The sequence below is a fragment of the Sciurus vulgaris genome (genome assembly GCF_902686455.1).
Source record: "Sciurus vulgaris genome assembly, chromosome: 2".
In the NCBI taxonomy this organism is placed as follows: domain Eukaryota; kingdom Metazoa; phylum Chordata; class Mammalia; order Rodentia; family Sciuridae; genus Sciurus; species Sciurus vulgaris.
The window spans coordinates 189407151-189433564 of NC_136462.1; the positions used below are offsets into that span (position 1 = coordinate 189407151).

General features: G+C 56.8%; 2 protein-coding genes across 10 annotated transcripts in view; one reads left to right on the plus strand and one right to left on the minus strand.

The window, feature by feature from the left end:
• PKIG (cAMP-dependent protein kinase inhibitor gamma) overlaps window positions 1–2438 on the plus strand; it is a 90503-nt gene extending 88065 nt beyond the window's left edge. For all 8 annotated transcript variants that reach the window (XM_079126953.1, XM_079126949.1, XM_079126947.1 and 5 more), the window contains one exon: window positions 1728–2438. In XM_079126953.1, the coding sequence (XP_078983079.1) occupies window positions 1728–1807 (80 nt within the window). In that variant the 3' untranslated portion in view covers window positions 1808–2438. The remainder of the gene's footprint in view (window positions 1–1727) is intronic.
• ADA (adenosine deaminase) lies at window positions 2235–25368 on the minus strand. Of its 2 annotated transcripts, XM_079126937.1 has the most exons (12): window positions 25209–25368; window positions 15390–15451; window positions 12461–12583; window positions 8805–8948; window positions 8074–8189; window positions 6724–6851; window positions 6107–6178; window positions 5921–6022; window positions 5581–5645; window positions 4247–4376; window positions 3611–3710; window positions 2235–3186 (listed from the first exon to the last, which is right to left on the minus strand). In XM_079126937.1, the coding sequence occupies exons 1-12, from the start codon at window positions 25239–25241 to the stop codon at window positions 3170–3172; spliced, it is 1092 nt and encodes a 363-aa protein (XP_078983063.1). In that variant the 5' UTR covers window positions 25242–25368; the 3' UTR covers window positions 2235–3169. The 2 variants fall into 2 exon arrangements, with proteins under 2 accessions (XP_078983063.1, XP_078983062.1); XM_079126936.1 differs by lacking the exons at window positions 15390–15451; window positions 25209–25368 and having other exon boundaries at window positions 12461–14324.
• Window positions 25369–26414: the final 1046 nt, after the last annotated feature.

A 26414-nucleotide genomic window follows, 5' to 3' on the forward strand; every position in this document is an offset into this window, starting at 1 on the left:
GTGCTGGGACCAAGCCTCCCCTGCTTAAAGCTTCCAGGAGGCTACTGTGCACCAGGGCTGGGAGGGAGCCGAAGGCCTGGCTGCCCAGCTCTCGAGTCTGGACCTGCTCACGTGTGTCAACCCAGGCAGCAGCTGTGACGGACCTCCTGGCTCTCCTGGTATTTCCTAGTATTACGCAGAGAGCACGGATGTTTCCTCACCTTGCCTAACGATAAGAGGGACAGCAGGCCCGCATGGAGAAGCCACTGCCTGCCCTCCATGGAGAGCGTCTCTGGTCCTGCTCTGAAGCTGCTCCTGAGGGAAGCCAAGGGTGCTAGTGAACAGGAAGTGCTGAAGAGCCTTCTCCTGGCCAGGGTGCCCAGGCTGGCGCAGAGGAAGCAACCAGTGGTCGAACCAGTCCCACCCCCAGGTGCCAGATGGCCAAGGACAGCCATAGCCCCAGTGGTCTGAGTGGAGGTGGCACTATCCTTGCTTTATAGGTCAGCAGGCAAACTTTGTCAGGTCCCACAGCAAAGGAATAGCAGAGCAGAGACCACTGGGGGATTTACAGTCCCGCTTGCCAGGGCGGGAAGCTCAGGGCCAGATAAGGTGTCACATGGTAGAAATGTCACCCGAAGTGCAGTCTAGTTGGTCAGGCTCTGGAGGCAAAGGGGCCTTGAAGGGCCAGTCCTTTGTTAGGTCCCGTCGCAGGATGCAGGGAACCTGGGGCAGAGGTCAGAACTGGTCAAGAGCTAGACAGCCACCTGCCCACACAGTCAGCGCCTAATGAGCTGCTGTGAGGGCACCATGAGGTCACGTTGGCATGTGGCCCCGTGAACTCTAGAGCACACTGCTCATTAGGAGGGTAGAGTTTGCGGCGTGGCCTGTGTGGGGACGTGCCCGCAGTCGGCAGACCCCAGGACTCAGTAGTGTGGCGGGTCTCCTTAGTCACAGGTGGAGCTTAGCCTGAGTGGGATGTGTGTCTGGCAGGCCTAGATTTGCATACAGGCCCTTAGTGAGCTTGGAGGCACCTGGCAACCGAAGGCACGGAGGATCGCTGGGGCTGGAGGTGGAGCTTAGTGGGGGAGGACTTGCCTAACATGCCAGGGGCCCTGCGGGGGGACATGAGACTGAGGGGCTGGGAGTGAACGGAGTGTTCTCACCTGCACGTGGTCACGGGGGCCTGAGGGGCCTGCCCATCCCACTTTCCGCAGTGGGACTCAGAAGCGCTGGGAGTCAGGAGACCCAGCTCCCACCCACTTCACCCCGCAAGTGGCCCCTCAGGCGGCTGCTGCCCCCACCCCCAGCCCACCCAGGTTGCTGGCTGGACGGGGTGAGGGAGGGCTGGAGGTCACCAGCAGCGTCATGCACACCAGGATGTGCCTTGGCCCCTGAGGCCCGATGCCGGCCTGGTCAGTGCCTTCGGGAGGTCTCCGGCTTGCCGAGCGTGCCCCTGCTCACCCCTGGGAAACTGCATGTGCATCCACCCTCAGCGGCCTTTCGCCCCGAGCCCGTAGCACTGGTCCACAATCCTGGCCTCTAACTGACTTGATTCCACTGGTGATGCATTTCAAGGTGAGAAGTGAGATGTCGCGGAGCAGGCCCAAGTCCCCTTTGGCCACCACCACCTCATCCTGCTCCACAGGCTAGCCGCTGTTGTCAGCTTGGCCGGCCCTTCAGGTCCCCTTCTGTGCTTTCCATGTGTGTAAAAGTGCCCAAGAAAATACTCTTCCTTCTCTCCTTGTCAGAGGGCCAGGCGGAGGCCAGCGCTGCAGACAAGGAGGCCGGCAAGCCAGCTGAAAGCAGTGACGGGACTGCCTCACCTTGAGAGCCGCCGTCCCCTCCGGAACGAACCCTGGCACTGTCCAACCTCTTCTCTGAGCCCATGTCCCAGGCCAGACAGGCCGGCCTGAGAGGCCCCTCAGAGGCCTCCGTGGCCCCTACTCTGGGAAAGCCCTCTGCCCGCCCTCCTGGGCTCCACACGTCCCCCTCCTCTCTGAGCCCAGGCACATCTGGAGACGCTGTAACCACGGGTGTTATTTATTCAGCTGGCACTAGGCGTGGGCTAGGCCCTGCCTATCTGGGAGCAGCCAACGTGGGCACACTTCTTTCATGGGTGGCCTGGACAGGGACTGTATCCCACCCAGCAACCCCTCCTGTCCACCCCCTGCCTTCTTGGTCAAGATCTTCTTACCCCTTTTGTAAAAAATACTTTTAAACTTTTTAAAAACTTCAGACCTTTTTCAGCAGAGAGGAAGGGAGCTGACAATCACTGCACACTTTTGGAGCCACTTTAAGCTCAACTGACCATCTACGCAGCTCTGGGCTTCCCGTGTGGAGCTTCACAGATCTGGTTTTAGGGAAGAGATTTTGGCTCAAGACTAAATGAGCAATTCTTTGCCCTTTTTATTAAGATAAGTGACACTTAGACCCCAGGAAATAAATGATGATTTGTGTGACTGGTTTCAGGTTCTTTCTCCTTTAAACAGCAAAAGCAGGGCTGGGCTTTGTTTTCCGGGGTCTGCAGCCAGCTGGGCTCCTTTGCCACCCAGGCCTGCAGAGTGAGCTACTGAGAAGATGTCGGAGTCGCTTGGCAGCCAGCACGCTCCCAGGTGGTGACCTTTGATGAGTCCTCCCCTACCTCACCCTCTTACCCCATCCACAGCTTTAAGAACCTGACAGTCAGGTTCCCCTTGAAACCTAGAGAAGGGCCCAGAGCCGGAGCATCTGAGCCTCGTGTGCCCTGGGGGAAGAGCCTGGGCTCCTGCACTGGATGCCCCAGCCTCCCATTCGAGGCCTCCACGAGGCCCTTGGGCCCTGCTGCTTTGTCCCAGGGTTCCTTGCATTCCCACCACCAGGTCATCCACCTGAGCCCACAGCGCACACACTGCAGGCTGCGCGATACCAGCCACCAGCTGCTTTATTGAGCACCAGATTCTCAGCAAGTACTGCCTTAGCGAGAGGGTTTCAGAATCATCCATGCCATTGGCAAGGGTCCTGGTCCCTGGCCAGGGCACAATCAGGAGAGATGTGGCCACGCCAAGGTCTGTGTGTTTACACAGACTCAAGAGTATCAGTAGCTCTTAAAATCTTCGTCTTCCTGGGAGGAATACAGGTAAGAGTGTCACTTGATCCCAGAGTTGTGAAGACTCCATCCACAGGGTGCGGGCTCGGAGGGGCCGTGCCGTCTTCAGGGGTCCTGCCCTGCTGGCCAGGTCAGAGAAGCAGAAGGGTCAGGCAACCCACAGTCCCTGGACATTGCAGAACTCAGAACTCCAAAGCCAGGAGGAGCTCCCTTCTGTGGGAGAGCCAGGCGATGCCTTGCCAATGCCACGGGAAGGAGGGAGCAGAAGGAGCCAAGGCCCGGCCCAACTCCTGGGCTTTGGCTTTAGGCAGCCTGTGCTGCCCTGGAGTTTGGGACTGGCCTCCACATTCTGCCCTTGTGCTGGCCTCTCCAGACAGCAGCTATTCAGAAAATAAAGCTATCTGCTGAGAAGCTGTCACCACCCTGGCCCAGGAGCCAGGCGGTCACTGCCCGTTCTTGGTACTGCTTGAGAGAAGGGCTCTTGCTAGAAGTCACACAGAAAGCTGTAGGAGCCAGGGTAGAGCAATGTCCCAGACAGGAACGTACCAGAAGCAGCTGGCAGCATCTTGTAGGCTCTGTAGAGCTGGTCAAGGAGCTCCTTCTTCTCATCTTCTGGGAGGAAGCTGGACTTTGCAGCATTGATGTTCTAGAAGGGCCAGAGTGACATAGAACCAGACAGCAAAGAGGGGAACCCTTGGCAACCTAGTGATAGTACATCCTCCTTGGAACACGGGCGGGAAGCTCAGGGGAGGACTTGTCCCAGGTCACATGGCAGCAAGGGCCAGAGCAGTGTTCTTAATGTGGCACTACATGATAAGGACATATGGAGAAAGTTGGAGAAGATGACTGGGATGTGGGGCCAGGACCCCTGGAGGCAGTGATGGCATCGTGCCCCAGGATCCAGGGCTCAGCCTGGGATATAGGAACACATTTTTACAGCGAGGCCCACCTTTCTGGGGAAAGGGATCTTGGAAGATGCTCAGCCCAAGCAGAGGCTAAACCCAAGAAGTCAGCACCGAGGTGCCCCTCTGCAGAAGGCAGCTGGCACGAGGCTTGGCTTATGGTGGACTCCCATAGACAGGTTCACTCCCAGTCACTGGGGGTCCCAAGCCCCTGACGTGAGCTGCAGGCCTCACACACCCCTGGATCCCAGGGCGAGGGTGACAGCTCACACCCACTCACCAGTCGCTTAAACTCCTCCTCGGTGAAGCCCATGTTCTGTTTGGTCATATGGTAATCAGTGTCCAGGGTGGACTTGAAGATGAGCGGGTCATCCGAGTTGAGCGAATAGTTGGCCTGGTCATTCTTGAACCTGTGGGCGGAGGAGGGAGAGGAGTCTCTTCACTCCTGTGAATAGTCACTGTGTTCGTTCCCAGTGCCCTCTGATTGTCACAGCCCTAGACCTCAAGGAGTACATTCTGGGACAGAGTAGGAAACACACTGCGGAGCTCAGGGGACTTTGTGCAAAGCCACGTAACTAGCAACTTAAGACTCAAATGCACCCCATCAGTCCAGAGCCGGGCAGAGGAGGAGCCTGGCGTGAGAGTAGGGAGGGAGGGGGCTGGGGGCCCTGAGAAAGCAACAGCCCCTGCAGCCACCATCCCCACTGGGCTTCCTTGCCACACCCACGCTTGGGGGCTGTCGTTAGCACCCTACCCCAATCATTCCTCAGTCCCGCTCCATCGAACTCTCCCAGCACACCATGGAAACTTCTTGGCAGGATCCCTGACCCCTGTTTTGTTGAATGTGAGTTTTCCTAACTGTCCCTTACTTGACTTGTGGCAGAATTTGGCACTTTCCCTAGATGTTGCTGACACTTTCGGTTTTCCGTCTACCTGTGTCTTCTCCCTGCCCCTGGAATGTTCCTGTCCTGGGTTCTCTCCTCGGCCTCTGGCTCCACCATCTCCTGGTGTCTTCGCTTCCCTTTTAGCCACCGTGTCTGTGCAGATGGCTCCTGAGCCTTTGCAGCCCATGGGCTGTCTGCCCACATGCCTCCAAAAACCTCCGCCGGGGTCCTCAGACTCCTAAGGCCAGCTGAGGACCCCTCGTCATCACCAGTCCTTCCCTTCACTTAAGCGGGCTGGCAGCCCAGCACTGGCTGCCACCGTCACTCCAAGCTGTCCTCATTCTGCCTCAGGGGAAAGCAGCGTGGCTCTCCCAAGGCCTGACGCCAGGTCCCAGTGCTCAGTCACAGGACAGAAGGGCCTTGGCCTGAGAGCGCGGGAAAGTGGAACAAAGGAGGCCCCAGGAGCAGGCACAGCCTCGAGGCCCAGGAAGAAGAGCATGGCTGTGTCCCTCGAGGTTGCGGTGTCCATGACTGGCTGCGCCAGAGGGCAGCGGGTGACCTCAGTCAGTTCTAGCACCTGAGCTCCAGGCTCCTCACGTGTGAGGTGAGGACAGCCATGCCGCTTCCCAAAGGGATCCCGCAGCGTGGCCAGTACCCAGGCCCTGCATTTCCTTCCCATCCCTGGCTTCCCGGGAACAAAATCAAATGGGCCCCCGGGACCAGATCTCACCGAATGACCGCATGCTCCGTCTCCGGCTTCCAGGCGCCTGTGAGGTAGCTAGACCAGGGGCAGACCTGCGAGAGCAGGTGTGTGGCTGGCAGGCAGCCTCAGACTGTGCCACCCTCTCCCTGCACCAGTGGCGGCCAGGGTCACCACTCTTGCTGGGGCAGCACAGGCCTTCTTGTGGCCGAGTCCCACAAACCCTCCACACCCAGCCCTTGAACACCCACTGGCCGCCCCTGCTGGCTCGCCTCTCCCCAGCTCCCGGGACCCTCCTGGCTTTCAAGTGCTCTGTCCAGGAGCGGATGAGACAGCCGGGGCCAGTTCCCCCACTCGCCGGCCCCTTCACCTCAAAGTGCATGTTTTCCTGCCGCAGCCTGCTGTAGAGGGCCTGGTCGTCCAGGGTGTGGTAGCCGTGGCCCAGCCTCTCAGTCTTGAGAGTGTCCACAGCCTGTGGGGGTTAGGGGGCGCTAAGTAGGGACAGGGTGGAAAGGAGGCCGGGAACGAGGGCCACGCCAGGGCCAGTGGCTCTCACCTCTCGCACCACCTCTGCAGAGCCCACCTCCCCGGCATGGACCGTGCGGTGGATGCCGCTCCTCACCGCCTCCTGGAAAGGGAAGGGCCTGGTCAGGGGCTGCCCATGAGCCCAGGCTTTGCCACACTCAGGGTCTGAGGACAGGCAGGTTGAACTGTCCCACGGCCAGGTGGGGCTGCTCCTACAGCACTGGGCAGCCTGGTCTTGACTCCCCCGTCACCATCTAAGTGCTGGTAGCTCTGGGTTCTTCCGCAGTCACTTTCGGGAACCGTGACAGGTTTGTGCACACCATCTGATGTTATTCGTGTTATAATATCCGCCTTACCCAGGGGAACGAGCTGAGGAGAACTAAGCAGCAGGACCGAGGCCAACCAGCAAGTGTAGAACCAAGGAAACAGACCCAGAGAAGAGACAGTCTTGTCCCAAAGACACACAGCCAACCACAGGCAGATGCAGTTTGAACACAGGACTTGGATGCTATATAGGCCATTTCTTTAAACCCAATAACCCCCAGCCCAGCCAAGACACACGCAGGGACTCGGCAGGCCCCACTCCCCATCTGCATGAGTTCTTCCTACAAGCTCACCCAGGGCCAGCCTCCCCTTCCTCAGGCCCACCTCGTAGGCCTCCATGTGCCCCGGGAAGAGGCTGCTTCCTTTGATGGTCTCATCACCAGCCAGGTCGATGGCCACCACAGTATGCTGCTGGTACTTCTTACACAGCTCCACCACTTCACGGGACCAGTCTGCGGCGAGACGCCCGCCAGGGCTCCATCAGCAGCATGGTGCAGTGGGACTCCCCGGCCCTCCTAGCTGTCCTCCACCCCCATCGGAGGCCGGCACAGGACAAAGATTCCAGTGTCTCGTCTCAAATCCTGGTTGCTGAGTCTTAACCACATGGACTTTGTCAAATTGATCTGCCCAGCACCTCAGACTCCTCCCTTCCCAGAGGGAAACCACCACCTCTATACAGGGACAAGGCGAGGCTTTGCAAGGCCATGTATAAGTACTGAGGATGGGGTCTGAGCTGTTCCAATCACGGTCCCAAGGTGGGCTTACCCCCATCAGAGGACGAGGAAATGGAGCCTAACATTGAATCTCCAGTGTAACTCACGCTGTAGTACTGAGCATGTTGCTAATGGATGCGGTACCTTAGCCTGCAGCACCCTTAGCCCATTGTCGTTAGGATGTGTTTACAAAGAATGAATGAACACAGCTTTGGAACCACGTGGTTCTGGATTCAAACTGGGACTTTGTGCCTTCCTCACTGAGGGACCAAGAGGCTTCACCATTCCCTGCCTCAGTTTCCCCAGCTGTAAGATGGGAATAAACCATGGTAGTCCCACCTCGGAGCTGCTGCAAGGGCCAGAGACAAGGCATGTGAATCGCTGTCCAGGCGGGCCCTGTAGTGGCACCGACCCTTGGCCCTGTTCCCACAGGTCCTTAGGGCGGAGGGGTGAGGCGAGCACAATCCTCTCGTGACATGTAACTGAGGTCCAGGGAGGTGACGTGACTTGCCCAAGGTCACACAGTGGAGCTCTGCCCCATGAAACCAAAGCCCTGCAGATTTGCTCAGGCTCGGTGACAGAGGCATCCTCTCAGCAGTCCCAAGAATCAGGCCCACGCCGGGGTTCTGTGGCCTGGACAGGATGAGGCCGGGCCCACAGGGTCTCAAGGGACCCTGGTGGTCTCAAGGGCTGGTTATTTGAATTGTTCGGGCTCCTTTGGTTTTGAGCTTCCTGTGGATCATGTAGCTGTCAAGGTCCTTCCCAGGGAGGAAGTTGTCACCAGGAAGTTCGGAGCCAGCCTAAGAGGCCTCTGGTGCCTTCAGGAGCTCCCGGCCCCTGCTGATGCGCTCGGGGAATGCCATGGGGAGGGGCACAGAGGAGGCCAAGCACAGCCCCACAGCCAGGCCGAAGGTTGGGCCAGGACCGGGTGGGCAGCGGGGCAGGTGCTGATGGTACTCACTGGGCTGGTGGCGCATGCAGCACAGGATGGACCGCACCTTGACCCCGAAGGCTTGCTCCCCCTCCTTCAGGCCCTGGCCCACTATGTCCACCACCTCATCTGGGGTGAGGTCCCCTCTGTGTGGAGAGGAGTAGCGATGGCCTGAGGCAAAGGGAAGGCCTGGGCTAGCCCCCACTGCCCACTTCCTCTGAGGAAAGGCACAGCAATGACCCTGAGCCCAGCACCCCTTCCAGCTTCCTTAGAGCACTGGGCACTTCTAGATCCCAGTGTGGGGGTGCCAACCACCCCTCCACACCTCTGGGTGGAGAGAGAGCTCGCCCTAGTGATTGGTGCCGGAAATGGGGGTCAGAATTGAGGCTCTGAGGCTGGGGCAAGGGGACTTCCTGATGTCACTTTAAGATCCACGGGGGGAAGGAACAGGCCAGGCTCACTCCTACTAGGGGGTTGAACAGGACCCTTAGAAACTGCTGGCTAAGGTCAGCCTTCCCCGACAGCAGGCCTGTGTCCAGAGCTCCGGGCGTGAGATGCAGCCAATGCTTCTGTCCAGGGTAAATCACCAACCTCCAGGTGAGGGGGAACCTTTTCTCTATGGCCAAGTGAAGCCCATCTTCATGAGGCCATGGATCAAGGTCAAGATCAAAGTCAGGAGTGCCCAGTGGTCGGCCCCTCTGGTCTCAGGTTGGTCACCCAGCCACACCCTCGGCACAGCTCCCTCCAGGGCTGTCACTCACTCGGCCTGGTTCCAGGGGATGGGTTCCACTTTGGAGTTGGCCAGCAGGTGCGGGCTGTAGCGCACCTCCACGTACGCCACGCCCTCTTTGGCCTTCATCTCGACAAACTCATAGGCGATTCTTTTGATGGCCTCTCTGGAGCCTCTGAGAAGGGAAGAAAGGGGTTGGGGATCAGCCCCTTGGGAGCTCCAGGAGCAAACGAGGCTGTCCCCAACCCTTTCTGGCCCCCAGTCCCTCATCCCCAGCCTCAAGCTCTGGGCGTTGCCTGGGTAGGATCCTAGACTCGAAGCTCTACCTCAAGCCACGCGCCCACCCCTCCCCCACCCTGGCTTCCCACATGGCCTCGGGCTGGCCCGTCTGCATGCTTGGCCTGCACTCCACTCTCCACACAGCATCTGGAGCAAGGTTTTAAAAATGGAACCCGGGCTGCAGCTCAGGGATGGAGCACCTACCTAGCGTTCCCTGAGGCCCTGGGTTCGCTACTTGGCACCACAAAAACAAAAAGGAAGCCAAAGCACATTGCTCCTCTCCTCCAGCCCTGATGGCTTTCCGTCCCACGGAGTGAACTTCAAACTCATGCCCAGCCCACAGGCACACCCGGGCCCTTGCCAGGCTCCCCAGCATCTTGCTTCTCAGCCATTCCCTAGGCCCCCAGATCTCCTTTCTGGCCAAGGACAGTCAAGCGTGGTCATTTCTACCTCAGGCCTTTGGGCAGCAGTTCCCTCTGCCAGAGGCCCATCCTACAATCCCAGCTTCCCTCCTCTACGGCCTCCCGGCCTGAGAGGCCTTCCCTGGCCGCCTGCTTATAGGAGGGTCCTCCATCAATCTCCACCCCTCCCCGGCCTTTCTTTCTTCCACGCCCTCATCACACTTGAGATTATTTACCACGGTGCTTTTAGTAGCCATTCCTGTCTCGCCTACTAGAATCTAGTCTCCATGAAGCAAGGACCCCTTCATCTGTCTTGTTACTGCTGTGATCCTTCAGCTGGGGAGCATGTGTAATGATGGATGTGAGACCGCCAGGGAAGAGAAAGGACTCAGATGCCTGAATCCAGAGGGGCCCTAGGATGGGGGTGCTGAGAACTGGTCACGGACTTATCGGCTGAACTCTGGGTTAGTAGCCCTCTCTGACACAGCAGAAGTTATCATGAGGATAGATGAGCTAAACATCATAGATTCACCTAGTTCTGTGCTTGGAGCAGAGCACGCAATGCTAAAAGTATTTTGATTCTTTCTACTGAGTACTGGCTCCAGAAATGAGGCATAAATCTACCCGTGAGCATTGACCAAACACCAGTGAATGGTGCCTATCTGGAAGTTTCCACCACAAAGACTGCCAGCAGAAGGGTTATGAGGGGAGGCCAGGGCCCGAAGTGTTCTGCCTTCAGGATGGGGAGGCAGGAAGCTGGGTCCTCTGGGGACAGACCAGGGCCTCAGCCCTGCCCCAGGGGAGAGGGTCTCACCCGACCGCACACCCCTGGCCGCCCGCACCTCCCCAGAGCTGTGGGACTCAGTCGTTCCCCAAGAGGGTGTTGAGCTCCAGCACTGTGGCCACAAGGTCCTAGGCACTGGGTGTGCCGCAGGCAGAAGGGGAGATCCCTGCCCCACGAGCCCACCACCAGCAAGAGGCCAGCCAGCCAGTGCGTGATGCGCAGTAGGCCCCACGGTGGCCAGCTCTACAGACACCAAGAAAGCAGGAAAGGCCACTGTGACTCTCAGTTCTGTGGTCAGGGAAGGCCTCGCTGAGAAAGGGACATCAGAGCCATGATGTGGAGGAAGTGAGAAAGTGAGCCCCTTGTGAGAACAGCATCTAGACAGAGGGACCAGCAGGGCAGAAGAGCCAGGTCACAGTGCACTGGTGTCCGAGGACAGGAGCGGAGTGAGCGGGCGATGTGGCAAGGGTGAGGGTCACAAGGCAAGGGCCAAGCGCATGCTGGGCCCTGTGCTCCTGACAAGGGTCCTCGGCTTTTACTCCAAAGGACCCAGGAGACAGGGAGCTGGGGCAGGGAACCGGCTTAGGAGTAGAAGGTCAATGGGACCTCTCTCTGGCACTCTCCCATGCCCACTTCTGGACCCTTTTCAGGGCTTAATAATGTCCCCACCCACTCACTGAGAGGCAAAAAGGAGCCTCGAACCCCTTCCCTGACCCCACACCCCAGAAGCCAGCCCTCCCCTCAACACACAAAGCCCTGAGCTGAGGGACAGAGGCCCTGGATTCATGCTACGCTTGCTGCTGACCCTAGGTCTTCTCTGGACCTGATTCCCTGGGTCCAGACAGGGCTCTCTATCTGTTGTCTGTGGTGGTGGCACGGAGGCAGGGAGGGCAGACTTTCAGCGAACGTGCAGCTCTGGACATCTGGTGACATCTAAGGGTCTGCCCAACGGGAACCTCCAGGGAGCTGGGCCTCTTCTGCCTAGTGAGATGGGAGCTGCCCTGGTGGTGTGGGAGGTGCTGGGCCCTCACGAGCCACCACAGTGTGGCCGGAGCTCCGCCTGTCCACCTGTGCATTCGGCATGGGTTATTTGTGGGGAGGGGCAACACATGTCCCTACATGTCTGCTCACCAGGCCATGGACAAGGGCAGCAGTGCCTTCTAGGCTGAGCCCAGAGGCTTCCGGAAGGAGTCAGCAGCCTGGGCTCACCTCCACCTTGCCTCTCACCAGCTGTGGCCTCTGGCCGCCTTGCACACCCTCCTCTGTGGCCCATCCTGCAATTCTTCCTCAGATCTATCCCCTGCCTGATGTGCCAGGCCTCTACCCTCTCAGCCCACGACCCTTCCTCCTCTGGGAAGCCTCCCTAGACTCCCACGCCCTGTCATCTTGCCCCCCAAGTCCTGCAGCACTGAGCGCTAAGCTGGACTCTGGCCTGCCGTGGCATGACCAGGGTGAGAAGGTAGCTTCACTCTGGCCAGTTCTGTGGCCCTGGTGAGTTCCTTCACCGCCCTGCACAGAGCTCTGCAAACGAGGGTCATGTTTACCTGGCAGGACTACTGACAACTTAAAAAGCCAAATCCACTTCTATAAACTATCCCTGTATTATACTCTTCTAAGTCTAAGAGACGTTCTGCTATTAAAAATGGAAGCAAGCCAGGCACAGTGGCACATGCCATGATCCCAGCTACTCAGGAGACTGATACAGGAAAATCACAAGTTCAAGGTCAGCCTGGGCAATTTAGCAAGACCCTGACTCAAAATAAAAAAGGGTAGAGTGCCTCTGGGTTCTATCCCCAGTTATGCTAAAACAAAAACAAAAAACAAGAGCTATAATATACAGGCACCAGCGCCTGCTGTCTACAGAGGCAGTAATTATCTTCCAGTCTTTCAAGTGAGAAGGCTATCCTGAGGATAGTGCTGGGTCCCTTCCAAATGCCAGTCCTATTATACAGATAGGCAAACTGAGGCCCAGAGAGGGTAACTGCCCCATGCTGTGTCACTCCCCCCTAGAGTCTGAGATTAGGATTAGCGTCCTTAACTCCCCTATTCTGCCCCTTCTCTGCAGACATTGAAGGCATTCCCATTCGCTACATCTACTTTTCAGAAGGGCCAACGGAGGCCCAAAGACATTGGAGAGGTGTGTTCAAGAGGACCTGCTGTGATTCCCAGAGGCTGGGGCACAGGTGCCCACGGCCCCGGGTCCCGCGGGTTGGGCTCACTCACGCGATAGCAGGCATGTAGTACTCAAACTTGGTCAAGAAGTCAGGCAGCGACTGCGGCTTGTCCATGCCAATGATGTTCTGCAGCTCCTCTGCCGTGTCAGCCGGGAGGGCGATGCCTCGCTTCCTGAGAACAAGACTGAGGGTAGACCAGCCAGGACAGGATCCGGCCAGGCCTGACGGGGCGGGTGGAAGCCTGGGGGTGGGGCTGGCAGGAAACCCAGGACTCTCCATCCAACACCTCCCCTCGGGTGGCTGGAAAAACGGAGGTTCAGCCCCATAGAACCAGGACTGGAATTCCTCCCAGACCTTCTGGCCCTCAGCCAGGACAAGCAGCAGATCTCAAGAGGGACCAGCAGGGGTTGAAGTCTCTTTGTCACACACCCTCCACATCCCTGGTGGGCCGGCATCTGCAGACAGGCAAGTGCCAGGACAAGCCCAGAACTTCTTCCCAAGCCCCAGGAGTAGCCAGGGCCAGCTGGTTGCTGCCCAGTCAGGGGTTATCAGGGGCAAGAACCACAGCCTCACAATGCCCGGGGCAGAAGCTGGGGCAGGACTTCCCCCTCCTCCGGGCTGGCACGCCGGAGCAGCCTGCTGGTCTAGCATGCTGGCAGCGGTGATGGGGGCTCCCGGGTGGGAGGGCCCTGAGCTGGTCTTCCAGCGCACTGCTCCCTCCCACCCTTCCCCAGCTCCTGGCTCGCACTGGACTTAGCAACCTGCTGAGAGTCCCCTCAGAGCCTCCCTTCACCCATTAGTGTCCCTGCCTCCCCTGGGGTCACAGGAAGCTGGTGCCAGCTCAGAGTGGCCTCCTCCTGCACGTGCTCCTGCCTCCGCCCCCTCATCCCAACTGGACCCCTACACAGGGGGTCCTCCTGGGCCTCAGTTTCCCCCTTTTAAGTAAAAGGGACAGCCAAAGAAATGCTTCCGACAGAACAAAACAAGAGCAGACAAAAGGCACTCAGGAAACAATGCAGAGAAGAGAACTTAAAAATCCAGAGGGGCCATCCTCAAGGAGATGAGAAGATGCTGCATCCTTGAAACAAGAATTTTTTTTTTTTTTAAGGGACATTCAGGGGCTGGGGAGGTGGCTCAGTGGTAGAGCGTTTGCCTAGCACGTGTCAATCCCTGGGCTCCATCCCCAGCGCTGAAAACAAATTTTTTTAAGTGTTTTCCTACATAACTGCATGTTCCCCAAACCCCTGTGAATATGCCCCTTCCTATCTGGTAGCCTCAGTCCCCGGTGGGGGTCTAGTAGGCACCACCAAGGTTACTCTGGTGCCCACCAGCCTGCCACTCAGCCTGCTTTGGCTCCTTACTCTAGGGGACAAGGTGACCCTGTTGCAGTCCTGGTATACAGAGGACAGATGCATGGTACCCACTGATAACCCCTAAGTTGAGTCTCCCACTACTGGCCAGCTTGCCCCAAGGTCACCTTCCTTCATAAGTCCAGGCCCAGTCACTGGACCCTGCAGAGCCTGCGGGGGGACGAGTTGTAAGACTGTGTGAAGACAATGGCTCTGACGGTGGCCCTGCCCAGGAGATGGGGTGGCATCTGTGCACAGTCGGAGGGCCATTCCAGGATCAAGGGAGGGCGAGTGGGGACTCAGAGCAGGGCAGCGACAGGAGGAGAGAGTGGCCAGGTTCAGAGTATGCTTTGGAGAAAGCCGACAGGGTGGCGCAGAGACTGAGGAGAGGTAAGAGAGGCCCTGGAGAAGGTGGGATCCCCGGAGCTGAAGGAAGAAGAAAGGAGGAGTCACCAGACAGAGACGCCACTGCTTGGGTCTGGAGGGCCACAGGCCAGTGGCTCCCCTTGTCCCCTCCCAGCTCGACACCCATGTTCAGGTCCCTGCTTGCCGACTCCAGGCCCAACACAGCTGGCACCTGCCCACCCACCCTCCAGGGCCCACAGAGGTGGCAGAAGAAGAGGGAAATCAGAGCAGCCACCATCCTGGTGGCTCCCTCCCTTTCCCCACCACCCTACCCTGGTCACTCTGGCCTTCAGGCTTCCGCTAATGAGTGACAATGGCCCCTTAGCAGTGCTGTGATTAGATTCCATCCCATCATCCCATCCTGAGGACCTCACTGGGGCCCTGTGGTGCTAGTTGGCAGCACCACGTGGGCAAGGGACAGGCAGAGATAAGGCTGACACCCACCCTACTTGCGGAGCCAGGAGGTGCTAATTAATACAGGATCATCTGGGCTGTTGATGTGCAGCAGGCCCTGAGCTAAGTGGGTTTCCATGGTTACCTCACCAAAACCTCCAGCTGCATGTGTAATGGCGGAGGGCGGGGCTGGGGCTGGCTCCCTGCTCAAACCTCTGCCCTGGGCTTACCAGGTAAGCTATGCACCTGCCAAGCTGTGTCCTCACCTGTGAAGTGGGGCACTGAGGAGCACGCACTGCACCCTCGATTCCTGTCTGCTCCTGTCACAGCTAAAACACGCCAGCAGCCTCTGGGGGCAGAGGTCGCTGGAAGTGCACTGAGGTGGGGGGAACATGCTTATCAGGACTGTCTTGGGGAGGTGGACAAACTCTCAAGGACAACTAGTTCTCTCCTGAGGGGCCCAGCCCGCACACCTGAGAGGATGCGGCTCGCAGGACAGATGTTCAAGTTTGCCTCCAGAGCTGAACTTCTGAAGATTGTGGGGGAGAGCTGAGTCCTTCCAGCTCCAAACAGTGAGTGGAAAACGAACAAGTAAAGGACACCGAGAGCGGTGGGAGGCACTCCAGAAGGAGGCCCTTGCTGACCTCAACCCACAGAGGCCAGGGGCACAGGGAGGAAATGTCCCCACAAACCACCTTCTTCTGCCCGTGGGCTGATTTGATTCCCACAGGGATCCCAGAAGAAGCAGTACCCTGGATTTCTCTAGGGGGTTCCGAGGAGCTGTGGACTCCCTCAACCCCAGGGGAGGGCAGCTCCTGACCACGGACTTACCTGCCGTAGTATAAGATGGTTTCAGGCTTGATGGCTCCATCGAGGTGGACATGCAGTTCCACCTGCAAGGAGCAGAGGGAAGAGAGAGAGGAACACCCTTGGGTGCCTGGAGGACCTTTCGGGGGTTGTTAACATCCACCATGAGGACCTCTGGCCACCACTCCCTGGACACTCAGCACAGGTGCTTCACTAAACTCACTTTTGTTTAATCCTCACCTGTGGGGTGGGTTCAACTGTTATCTCTTTCACAGTTGAGGACACTGAGGTTCAGAGAGGTTAAATTTCTGTCCGAGGCACATGGCAAGCAAGTGATGCCAACAGGGACCCAACCCTGAGCTTGTTCTCAACCACAGCCAGGCGATGGCAGAGCCCGGGTCCTAACACCCAAGCCCAATTCCCCAGCTTGTGCTCTTAACGACCAGGCCAGGGGGTCCCAAGGGAACTCCTGAGCCCCAGCCTTCACTCAGACAGCCCCTGCTCTCAGCCACCTCACTAAACCAAATCCAAGTTCAGCAGAGAGGACTGATGACAGACTACAGACACCACAGTATCTGTAACACATTTAAAAAATCAGGCTCCGGGTTGTGGACATGCTAGCAGTGGCAGGCCTAGCTTGTCAGGAATTGATATTCAGCAGCACAGATCTTTCTAGCACTCCAGCTAGGGTACTGGATACCTGGTGGTCTCGGTGATCATCCCCCACGGGCCCAACCTCCTCTTACACAAAGCAGAGACTACTGGCAGAGGCTTGGAGACCACCCATCTGGCTTTACTCCCAGCGCGGCCCCTTCTCTGGCTGTGTGACCTCAGACAAGATGCTTGATATCTCCTGAGGCTCAGTTTTCTCAACCCAAAAACAATGGGTTGATATGATACCCCCTTGTCTAAGAAAAATTGTAAGGATTTTTAAGACAGTGTATGTACACAGGTATGGCCGGAGGGGAACTGCCCCTGCCTCTCAACAAGGGTGTTCACTATGAGCTGTAAGAGGCACAGCAGGTGCTGGGAGACTTTGCCTACTCCAGGTCAGAGAAGAATCAAAGAATTCCCACGGATATCTCCACCAGGAAGGGACCATCTCCGGAACTTGGAGGCCCAGATGAGAAAGTTAGCTTCCTTGGTTATGAAGAACAGCAACTCGGGAGCTGGCTCTTGCAGAGGATACTTAGCTGGGGCCCACAGGACTGGCAGGGATCAGAGATGCCAAAACTCCTATGGGCAGGACCTCAGAGTGCTCAGAACAGAAAAATCAATCCACCAATCAAAATCATGCAGCACTGCTGGGTGAGGGGTGCAGACGTAAGCCAAAGGGAGGAAGTCACGTTCCTATGTCACAGCAAGGGACAGAGGTGTCAAGCCAATGTCATGTGGATAAATGTACAGTCTCAAACCAAGATGACCCTTCAGAAACACAAACATAAATCCTACAAAAGAGCCATGAACCAAAGAGCTTAGCCCAGCTGGAGACCAGAGGTGGCCTCCCGGGGAAAGCAGGTAAATTAGGCAGGGCACTGGGGAGGGAGGCAGGAAGGACATTCTGGGCAGATGGAACAAGAGAAAATGGGGTATACAGAGGCTCAGGTTCAGAGACGGGGGGGTCCTGGGAAAGGGGATGCTGCAGGGCAGGACCACCTGGGTGGGCCCTGCAGCCGCAGGGAGTTGTGCTTTCTCCTGAGGCTGTGGAGATGCCATGCAGGGCATGAGGCTGGACAGAGGGAGAGGGCAAGGGAGGCTGCGGAAGGTTAGACGAAGACGGAGGCTTGGATGCAGGTCATGAGGTGGACAGGGGAAAACGGGGAGAAAAAGCTGTCCAAGGTAGCAGATACCTCCAGGTAGGCTTGGGTGAGGTGATTCCCATCGCCTGAGGCAGAAAGCCCTAGAAGAGAATCAGATCCTAAGGGGGGACAGGGATGGGGACTTAGAGAGAGTGGCATGGCTGGTTTGGTCCCAACTATGTTCAGCTGGAGCCACCTTAAGACATTTGAGAAAGCAGAGGCTCAGAGAGGGGAGGTCACCTGCTCTAGGTTACACAGCTGTCTCACAGACCGAGAAACACCAGGGTCTGGAGGCACCCTGACACCCAGGTGGGAGAGGGCACCTGCAGTAATGGTCTTGAATGGGCTCACCCAGGGACAGCACGCTAAGGGAGGAGAGGCTCAGGCCTAGGCCCAGGCCTTCAATCACCAGCATTCCAGGGCTGGGTCAGGGAGGCCCCGCTGAGGGCAGAGGGGCTACAGAAGCAGGAGGGCCATCAGACGTTCAGGAGGGCAGTGCCCACCAGGTCAGCATAGTGGGCTCTTGATGCTGGTTCCCCAAAAGCTGTCTACAGTCCAGTCCCCGGAACCTGTAAAACATGACCTCATACAGCAGAAGATGTGACTATCAAACACCTTGAGAGAAAGTGCTCATTCTGGATAACCTGGAGAGCCCTGAGAACAACCTTGTGTCCTGTAACAGAGGCAGAGATATGCACACCACAGGAAGCAGCACTGTGACCAAGAGCCAGAGACCAGTGCCGCGCATGCACAAGCCAAGGACACCTGGGGCTGCCAGAGGCTGGAACAGAGAATGGGACCACCCCCCACCTGGAGCCTTCAGGCAGAGTGGCCCCACTGGCACCCTAATTGTGGACTTCTGGCCTCCAGAACGTCAAGGGAATAAATTTCCGTGGTTTTTAAGCCACCTGGTATGTTGTAATTTGTTACACAAACCACAGGAAACTCATAAAGCTAGGCCTTGCCAAGTCGAGGGCAGGAGGGCAGAAGATGCCCCTGGTCTAAGAACATAGGCACTGGGGACACTGGAGTAGTTCTCAATCCATTAGGAGCCATCACCGGAGCTTTAGAAAATCACAAATGCTCTGGCTCCCGTGCCAGATCAATTACATCAAGATCCTAGGAGTGGGTTCAGGCACTGGCATGCGTGCGTGTGTGCGTGCATGTGTTTTGTTTAGTTTTGATTGTTTGTGAACAAAAGGTTCAGCAGCAGACTGAACCCCGGCCTCCTGCCTGCTACATTAAGTGCTGTACCCTGAGCTACACCCCAGCCCTACTATTTCCTTTTTTGAAAGATCTACCCCCTTTTTTAATCATGCAAAGTTAAGAATTAGTGCCCTAGAGAATCACTGCAGAGGCCCAAGTAGGGGCAGAATCCATACTAAAAAAGGGGTGGGGAGGAAAGGAAGTAAGAAAGGGGAGAAACTTCTGACTATTCTTTCATAAATTTTATCCCTGCATGGAAAACAAATGGCCGGGGAGCAGGCAGGAAGTGCATGTGGGTTCAAGAGGAGTTTGTTTCCTTTGAACTTGGCCACGTTTAAACGTTGGTGGGGATGATGGAGGCTGAGAGAGAAGAGCTGTGAGAGGCTGCTGAGCAATGAGGCTGGGGGAGGGGATCCTGTGGCACATGCCACCTAGTAAAGGGGACAGGTGTCAGGCAAATGTCACATGGATAAAGGTACAGTCTCAAACCAAGACGACCCCTTAGGAAACACAAACATAGTCCTAAAAGGGCAGCAACAAACCAAGGAGTTGGCCCAGCTGGAGGCCAGCAGTGGCCTCCCAGGGAAGCAGGCCTTGAGCTGAAATACACTGCAGGATGAAGGGACCGAGCTAGGAGGGTCAGGAGTCGGGAGGGCGGCAGGAAGAACGTTCCAGGCACAGGGAACAGCATGTGCAAACTCCAAGCAGCAAGAAAAAACGGGGTGTATGGAGGAACTACAGCTCAGGCTCAGAGAAGGGGGTGAGACAGGGGACGCTACAGGGCAGGACCACCCAGATTGGGCTCCCATGGCCACGGGGAGTTGGGCTATTTCCTCAGAGCCTCTCAGAGCCAGTCACTCAGGAAGTGAATAAGGGAAGTGGCACCGTTGGCCCCCTTGTGGGTGGCATGAGGGATCTGGAGATTACTTCGAGGAAAAGCATTTAAACGCCAATGCAAGACCCGCCAGGACTCCCTCTTCACTCTGGTGCAGCAACTGGCAATGTTTAGCATGGTGATCGCCTGCCGTCTGGCCCTGAGTGACCACCGCACGCACATGAGCGGGAACGGGGTTTGTGCGTGTTGTCCAGGCCGCTCAGATCTGGGATGTTTCTTCCACAGAGCAGCACAGCGCAGCCTGACCTGACCTTTCTGAACTCAGAGTACAGTGACCTGGAGCGGAGGGCGGTAAGGTGAAGAAAATCACACAGGAAGTGGGGAGCAGGGTAGGAAGTGTGTCCTGAACAGACCCCCAGGTCTGGTCTTTGAGCTTCTAACCACTCTGCTGCCCTGTACTGCCTCTGTGGGCCTGGCCTCCGGAACGATATGGCAACAATAATGGCGACAGCAGCTACCTATGATTATCAGCCCCTTTATCTCATTTAATACTGACCCCTAGGCAAGGTGCACACCATTAGCCCTCAGTGCAGATGTGGAAACGGACTTGCCAAGCTCAGCTCCGACAGGCACAGTGACCTTCCCAGGGTCACACTGATGGATGATGGTAGAGCAAGGTTGGAACCCAAGTCCTTCCACTAAGCTGGAGTCCTGTGCAAGGCCTCAGCCCCTCCTACCAAGCCTGTGCCGGCCTCCTGACCTCTCTGGAGAGCAATCTCACGCTCCCTCCTCTGCACTCACCACAGTTGGCCCAGCATCCGTCAGAGCACCTCAGCTCAGAGTGAAGTGGTCTCCGTTGCCAACAGATATTTACAATGGGCAACTAAGTCCTGTCTCAAGAGATGTCAGCCAGCCAGGTGAGACCCAGGGAGGAGTATTCCCACCCTGCATCACCCTAGGTCACCAGCTGTTGATGGCAGAGCCAGAAGGACCCAGGCCTCGGACCCCTCACCCAGATACTCCCATGCCTTCAACAACCAACCACAGGGCCAGCAGGATGGGCCACCTCACAGGCAAACCAAAGGATGGCTTCTCCCCGGCTCTGAGGTCCCCAGACCCTGCTGTACCCCCAGTGCTAGCACAGCACCTGGCACTGCGAAACAGGCTCAGATGACCACGATCGCCTTCTTCTCTCCCCCCGCCACCTCAGCAATGCTGGGTTCTCTCTCTGCTGTAAGGAAGGACTGACTTCCCCCCTCAGGCCTGGCAGAGAATCCAGACAGGGCCTGACCAGCCTTGGGGCCCTCAGCACTGCAGCCAGCACCCAGATAAGCCGCAGGTGCCCACTGCCAGCCATGAGCCCTCCCTTCCTGACTGTTCTTCGAAATGAGCTGGGTGGTGCCATGGGTCAGTGCCTTGTGCCCCCATGGTCTCTCACGTGACTTGTAGAGCCCACATACTGTTTCAGGCCCACCTCCTCCAGGAAGCCCTTCATGCTCAGCCCAATCTGGGCTTCTGTAGCTGCAAGATAGAGTGGAAGGGGCTGGCCCAGCAGTTCCTTGGGGTCCGCCCAGTCCTCTGTTGCTGCTGTGAGCCTTCCCAGAGATTTCCCAGATGGCAAGATGTGCTTTCTGCCTAAGGGAAACCACATGGGGTCACAGCCTAGCAATGGCCCAGTTATTCCCACTTTATAGGTGACCAGACTGAGCTGTGGAAAGATTAACAAAGACTAATGAGTGTCTAACTAATAGACTAACGAATACCACAGCTGGAAATCTGTTTGACCCTAAACCCAGAAGTTTTCACTGCTGCAACAAGCCCCCTGCACCGTGCACGGCAAGGGCTGGATGGACCTGGGAAGTCAGTCAGGACAATTCTCAACCTTCCTACTGCTGCTGCTGCTGATGATGATGATACTGATCAACAGCGGCCATCACTGGTGTCCAGGCTGGGCCAGACCTGTGCTTGGTGTTCGTGAGATGGGTGTAGGTAAAATTCCCATCTTACAGGGGAAACGGAGGCACAGTGGAGAGGTTTGTTCAAGTTCCCCTCACTAACGAGTGGGAGATCAGGACTCAGACCTGGGCAACCCCAGCACAGTTTACGGCTCAAGTTCAAATTCTGTGCTGTTCAACCTCCCTGGGCACCAGAACCACTATGGCACTGCTGTTCTGGGCCCTCGGTGCACTTAGGGGTGAGTGTGAACCTCCCCCAATGCCATGAGTAAATACAGCATCAAACTTCACTCTGGGCTCCCCCATACCACTGTGGTCCAAGGTCATACTGTACTGTTACCTTCCCCCTCTGAGGACAAGGCCCTCTCAGCTCACAGCTTTCCCACCCCATGCTGAGGTTGGGTGTGAAAGCAGGAGGCTGACTGGCCTCCTTGCCTCCCTCTGTACACACAGACCAATTCCCCTCTCTGGTCCTTGTCCTTTTCTGTCAAACGAAAGGCTTCAATGAAACCCAATCTCCTTCATTCCACTCCTAGCAACTACCCCCCATAGTAAGGCAGGCTGCCTTGGGGGACTTTTTGTTTTGACAGGTGGCTCTGGCTAGTGAAAGGCACTGAGAACCCAGGTGAGAGTAAGAGGCTCTGTCACAGGGAAACATAAAGGAGGGCCACTCTGCAGATGGGGAGGTTTTCCAGAGTCCATGCAATCCCCAATTGCAGTTCCCAGATAGGGTGGACACACCTAGGGCCTGCCAATACCTGCCAGTCACTGTAGAAGAAACACCAGCACCTTGGTTTTCCCCAAGAATCCCAAGACATTTGTGTCATGGATTTTTTTTGTCTCTCTGTTTGCTTTTGTCGTTTTGTTTTTTGGTTTTGGGTATTGGGGATCAACTAAGTTGTCCAGGCTGTCCTCAAACTTGTGGTCCTCCTGCCTTGGCCTCCTGAGTAGCTGGATTATAGGTACGTGCTCCCAAGCCCAGCAGGACATTGGTATTTTTCAATCCATTTTACAGAAGAAGAAGTTGAGGTTCAGGACTTGCCTACCTGAGGAGTTGCAGCTGCTAAGTGGTGAGGCAGGGATTCAACTCTGGTCTATCTGAAGCGCAAGGCCAAGTTGCCACCCTGATTCTAAATCCTCTGCCCACACCCTCCGTCCTTCCTCCACCCCTCAACAAAGTGGGAGTGACAACGTAGCAAAAGAGTTAATAGCATTCGCTTGAGTTTTAGGTCCATCTGGGTTCAAATCTAGCTTTGCTGCTTTACGGCTGTGTGACTTTGGCAAGCTCCTTCCGCTCTCTGAGTCAGTTTCCACAACTGCAAGGCTGTGTGAGCCTGAAACACGTTAACATATGCAAAGCAGTTAGAACAGTGCCTGGTACAGGGTAGGCATTCAAGTGCATGAATGAAAAATCCCCTCTGCATGGGGAACAGAGGACTGAAACAGCCCCTCCCCCGCCCTGGCCACTTCACACCCAAGCCTACAGTTTCAAGGTGCTCAGATTTTGTGTAGCAAGTCCCTTCACCTTCCTAGGTCTCAGCTTCTTCATCTGTAAATGGGGATGAAGACATGTGCTTTGTTGGGTCATCCAGGATTCTGAGAAAAACTGCCAAAGGGTACCCAGGGCCACTCCAAGGACAGTCATTGTTATAATTACAAAAATGGGTGTGTGGCCAGCCCTGCCCTCCAGGACAAAGAACACCTGAGGACCACAGGATTTTCCAGCCCTGCTTTGATGGACAAAGAGTGATAAGGGTCATACATCTATCCTCTTTCCTCCTTTTCCAGTGCCCAAAAAGTTCTCGGGAAGCATTTGTTGGAATGACAATCCAAACAGGCTCTCCGTGTTCTAGGGCCTTGCTCCTTAAAGATGTCTGTGGACCAGAGGCAGAGCTCCTCAACCAGAGCCCAAACAGTCGAACATTCAAACCCAGGCGATTTGGTGCACATGGAAGTTTGAAAAGTACCACCCATGCTGCCCTCTTATAACTGGTCAGGTCCTGGGCCCCAGGAAGAGGCAGGCTTGAGAAGCTGAAGAACCCAGCAAATGCGCCTGTCCCAGAGGCCTGCACCTGGGTACCAGCACCTCCATCCCCAGGGCCCCCACAGAGGGAGCTCAGGACAGGCGGTTAGGGGCACAGAATTCCAAAGCCACCTTCCCTGGTCTCAGACCTCAACTCAGCTATTCCTAGTTGTATGATCTTGCACCTACTTAAGTTCACTGTGCCTGTTCTTCGCCTGTAAATGGAGATGAGCTTGGCTGCCTCATAGGGTCATTGCCAGGATCCAATAAATTCTTGTAGTTACTGTGTTGAGGCCAGTGCCTGGCACAGAAAAAAACCAGTCCTCAGTAAATTTCTGCTGTGATAACTAGTAGTCATACTTATTATCGGATCACCCACAGGAAGGCCCAGACACAGCAGCTCCTTCCCAGTCCTCCTGCCAGCTCAATGATACAAGATTTGTCACATCTCAGACATGGCAGGTGACGTGCCATCTTTACTCTCAAGCATCCAGACTCCCATGAAAGCAAATGCTGCCCTATTCCCCAGGAATGGAAACTGAGGCTCAGAGGGAAGAAATGACCTGCCAGCATGAAGCAGATGAGAAGACTGGACAAGGACCCAGAAGGTTGAACCACAGCATGCGGGCCTCCCCTATGGGGCTGATATAAAAGTATGACTAGAATCAAACTGTTGCACAGCTAACGCTATAGAAGTGTAACCCATTGTTGGTTCCATAACTCCCACCTCACACCCAATCAAGAGGCTTCACCTATTGCCTAGATTAGCATCAGGGTATGGTGGTTCCCAGCTCCAAGGCAGGGGAATCTAAAGTATAATTTTTTTTTTAATTAAAAAAAAAATGCCTTCAGGTCTGGGGTAGAGCACTTGCCTAGCACGTGGGAGGCACTGAATTCGATCCTCAGCATCACATATAAATAAGTAAAATATTTAAAAAAATTTTAAAACAAACAAACAAATAAATGCCTTCAAAGGCAAGAGGCACTAATGAGCAGCAATGATGGTCAGGGACTTCCAGACAAGACGTGCAGGAGGCTTGGGTTGGGGCAGGAGGACTGTCCTGGCACTCCGTACTTCCAACAGGGAGTAGCAGAGCATTTTCTCTGTGGTGGGGGCATCAATAGTGGGGTCCACTCTGCTCCTGCCTTCTCCCCCCACAATTCTCACTAAAACTTCTGTGCTATCTGCCATCCTCCCTCCCATAAGTTGAGACCAGCTGCAGTTGACTTGGTCCCCTGGCCCCCTAGTGTCAACACCCTATTGGCTGAACCGCCGGGCTTGGCGGACTCCTGGGCCCCGCCCCTCCCTGTACACAATCTGCGAGGGCTGCAAAGCAGGCCATGTGGACCTGGACCCACCCTGACTCCGCCGTTCCCAAGACTCCGCCAGGACTCCACAGCTGGCCGGCGGAGAGACCATGGGCTCTCCCTTGGGGCCAGTGGCCGTGTCTTGGCCCCGAGTAAATCCTACTGCGGCTCGAAGCCCAGGTTCGTCACCCGCTTGGCCCCGTGGGGAGGGGCGCGCCGTGCTCGCCTCCCTCCCCTTCCTGGCTTGGCTCCCCGTTCATCCCACGGGCGCATCCACAACCCGGGGCCCCTTGGCGCGGAGAAAGCAGAGCGCTGCTTCGTTCATGGAGCGCTCAGTACGCCCTGGCTCAAAGCTAGGCGCCCGCAGACGGAGACCTCAGACCTCAGACCGCGGAGATTCAGAGACGCCAAGCCCTGCCCAGGCTCACACGGCTGCTCAGCGCTGCGACACCAGCGCGCATTTGGCGGACAGCGAGGCTGAGACCAGTCAGGGGCAGAAGCAGAACCCGAGGCCGGTCAGGGACGCCTGCGGGTTCTGGACGCTCCCTGCCTCACTGTCGCTCACTGAACAGCCCCGAGGCGAGCTGAGACCTGAGCCCGGGGAAGAAAGCGCCCGCAGGAGCCCCGGTGCGTGTGGGGTGAGGACGCCTGCGGCTGGAGCCCCCTAAACCCCGGGACAGACCGGCAGCCGGACCCGAACCCGGAGCCCGCGCTCACTTTGGGCTTGTCGAAGGCGAGCGTCTGGGTCATGGTGCCAAGCGTGCGCCCGGCGCTGCTCCCTCCGTCGAAGGCCGCTGGGTCTCCGCTGGCCCGGCGGCAGGTCCGCTTCCCCGTGGCCCCTGCTGCCGGCCGCCAGCCACGCTCCTCTTTACCGGGCCGGGCCCCGCCCCCTCCCCGCCCCCTCCCAGGCCCCGCCCCGCCCCGCCCCTCGCCGGAGCCGGGCCCCGCCGCCGCCCGGCCTGCGCATTTCCTGGTATTCCGGACCCCGAGGCTCGGTGGGCTGCTACCAACCCGAAAACTCCTGCAGAGCCACCTGTGGGCTCCACCACAGCCGCCTGGCCCGGCTCTGCCGCCTTCCCGGCGCCTCCAACAACAATCGACGCTTCCGCTGCTGCCTGGGCGCCTACTGTGTGCAGACCCGGGCTAGCGGAGGGGAGCTGGGCGGGGCGGGCGCGCGGACCGGGAGCCTCAGCAGCCTTGGAGGCTTGGGTCTAAGTGCCAGATCCCGGCTCGCCGCAGAACCACTCGACAGAGTGTGTGATTAGAGAGCTCTAATGGCGGGGTCAGCTGTGGTCCAGGACTTGCTGGGGTCCACCGGGTGAGGTGGAGTGAAAGAGGCAGCCACGGTGGAGAGGGCACTCATTCCGTGTGAGAGACTCCAGGGCGCTAGGGATGAAAGGATACCAGGGTGCATGGAGACCCAGGGGGACCGGGACACAGTAAGTCTGCGCAATTACCAAAGAAATCTGTCCAGATAGAGACCTGTACCAAATGTTCACACCCGCACTGGCTGTAATGGAGGCACCCCAAAACCCACCCACAGGAGAATGAGTTTATCAACTGAAATACCCACACCAAGGACTCTTACACAGCAGTGAAACTGAATGAACTTCCGCCACAGACCCCTCCCCAGGGGCGTCTGGTAGCTGGGTGTGGTTGAGCTCATCTATGATCCCAGTGACTTTAGAGGCTGAGGCAGAAGGATTACAAGGTGGAGGCTAGCTTAGGCAAGTAAGCCAGACCCTGTCTAAAAGCCAAAACAAAACAACAAAAACAGAAAAAACAGACATCTACTGATAAATAATGTTGAGCAAAAAATTTTTTTTACAAAAACTACATACGCTATGGTGCAATTTTTAGAATATATAAAAGCAAAACCCCAAATATTCATGTTTAGATACATGCATCATGAAAAAAATAAAG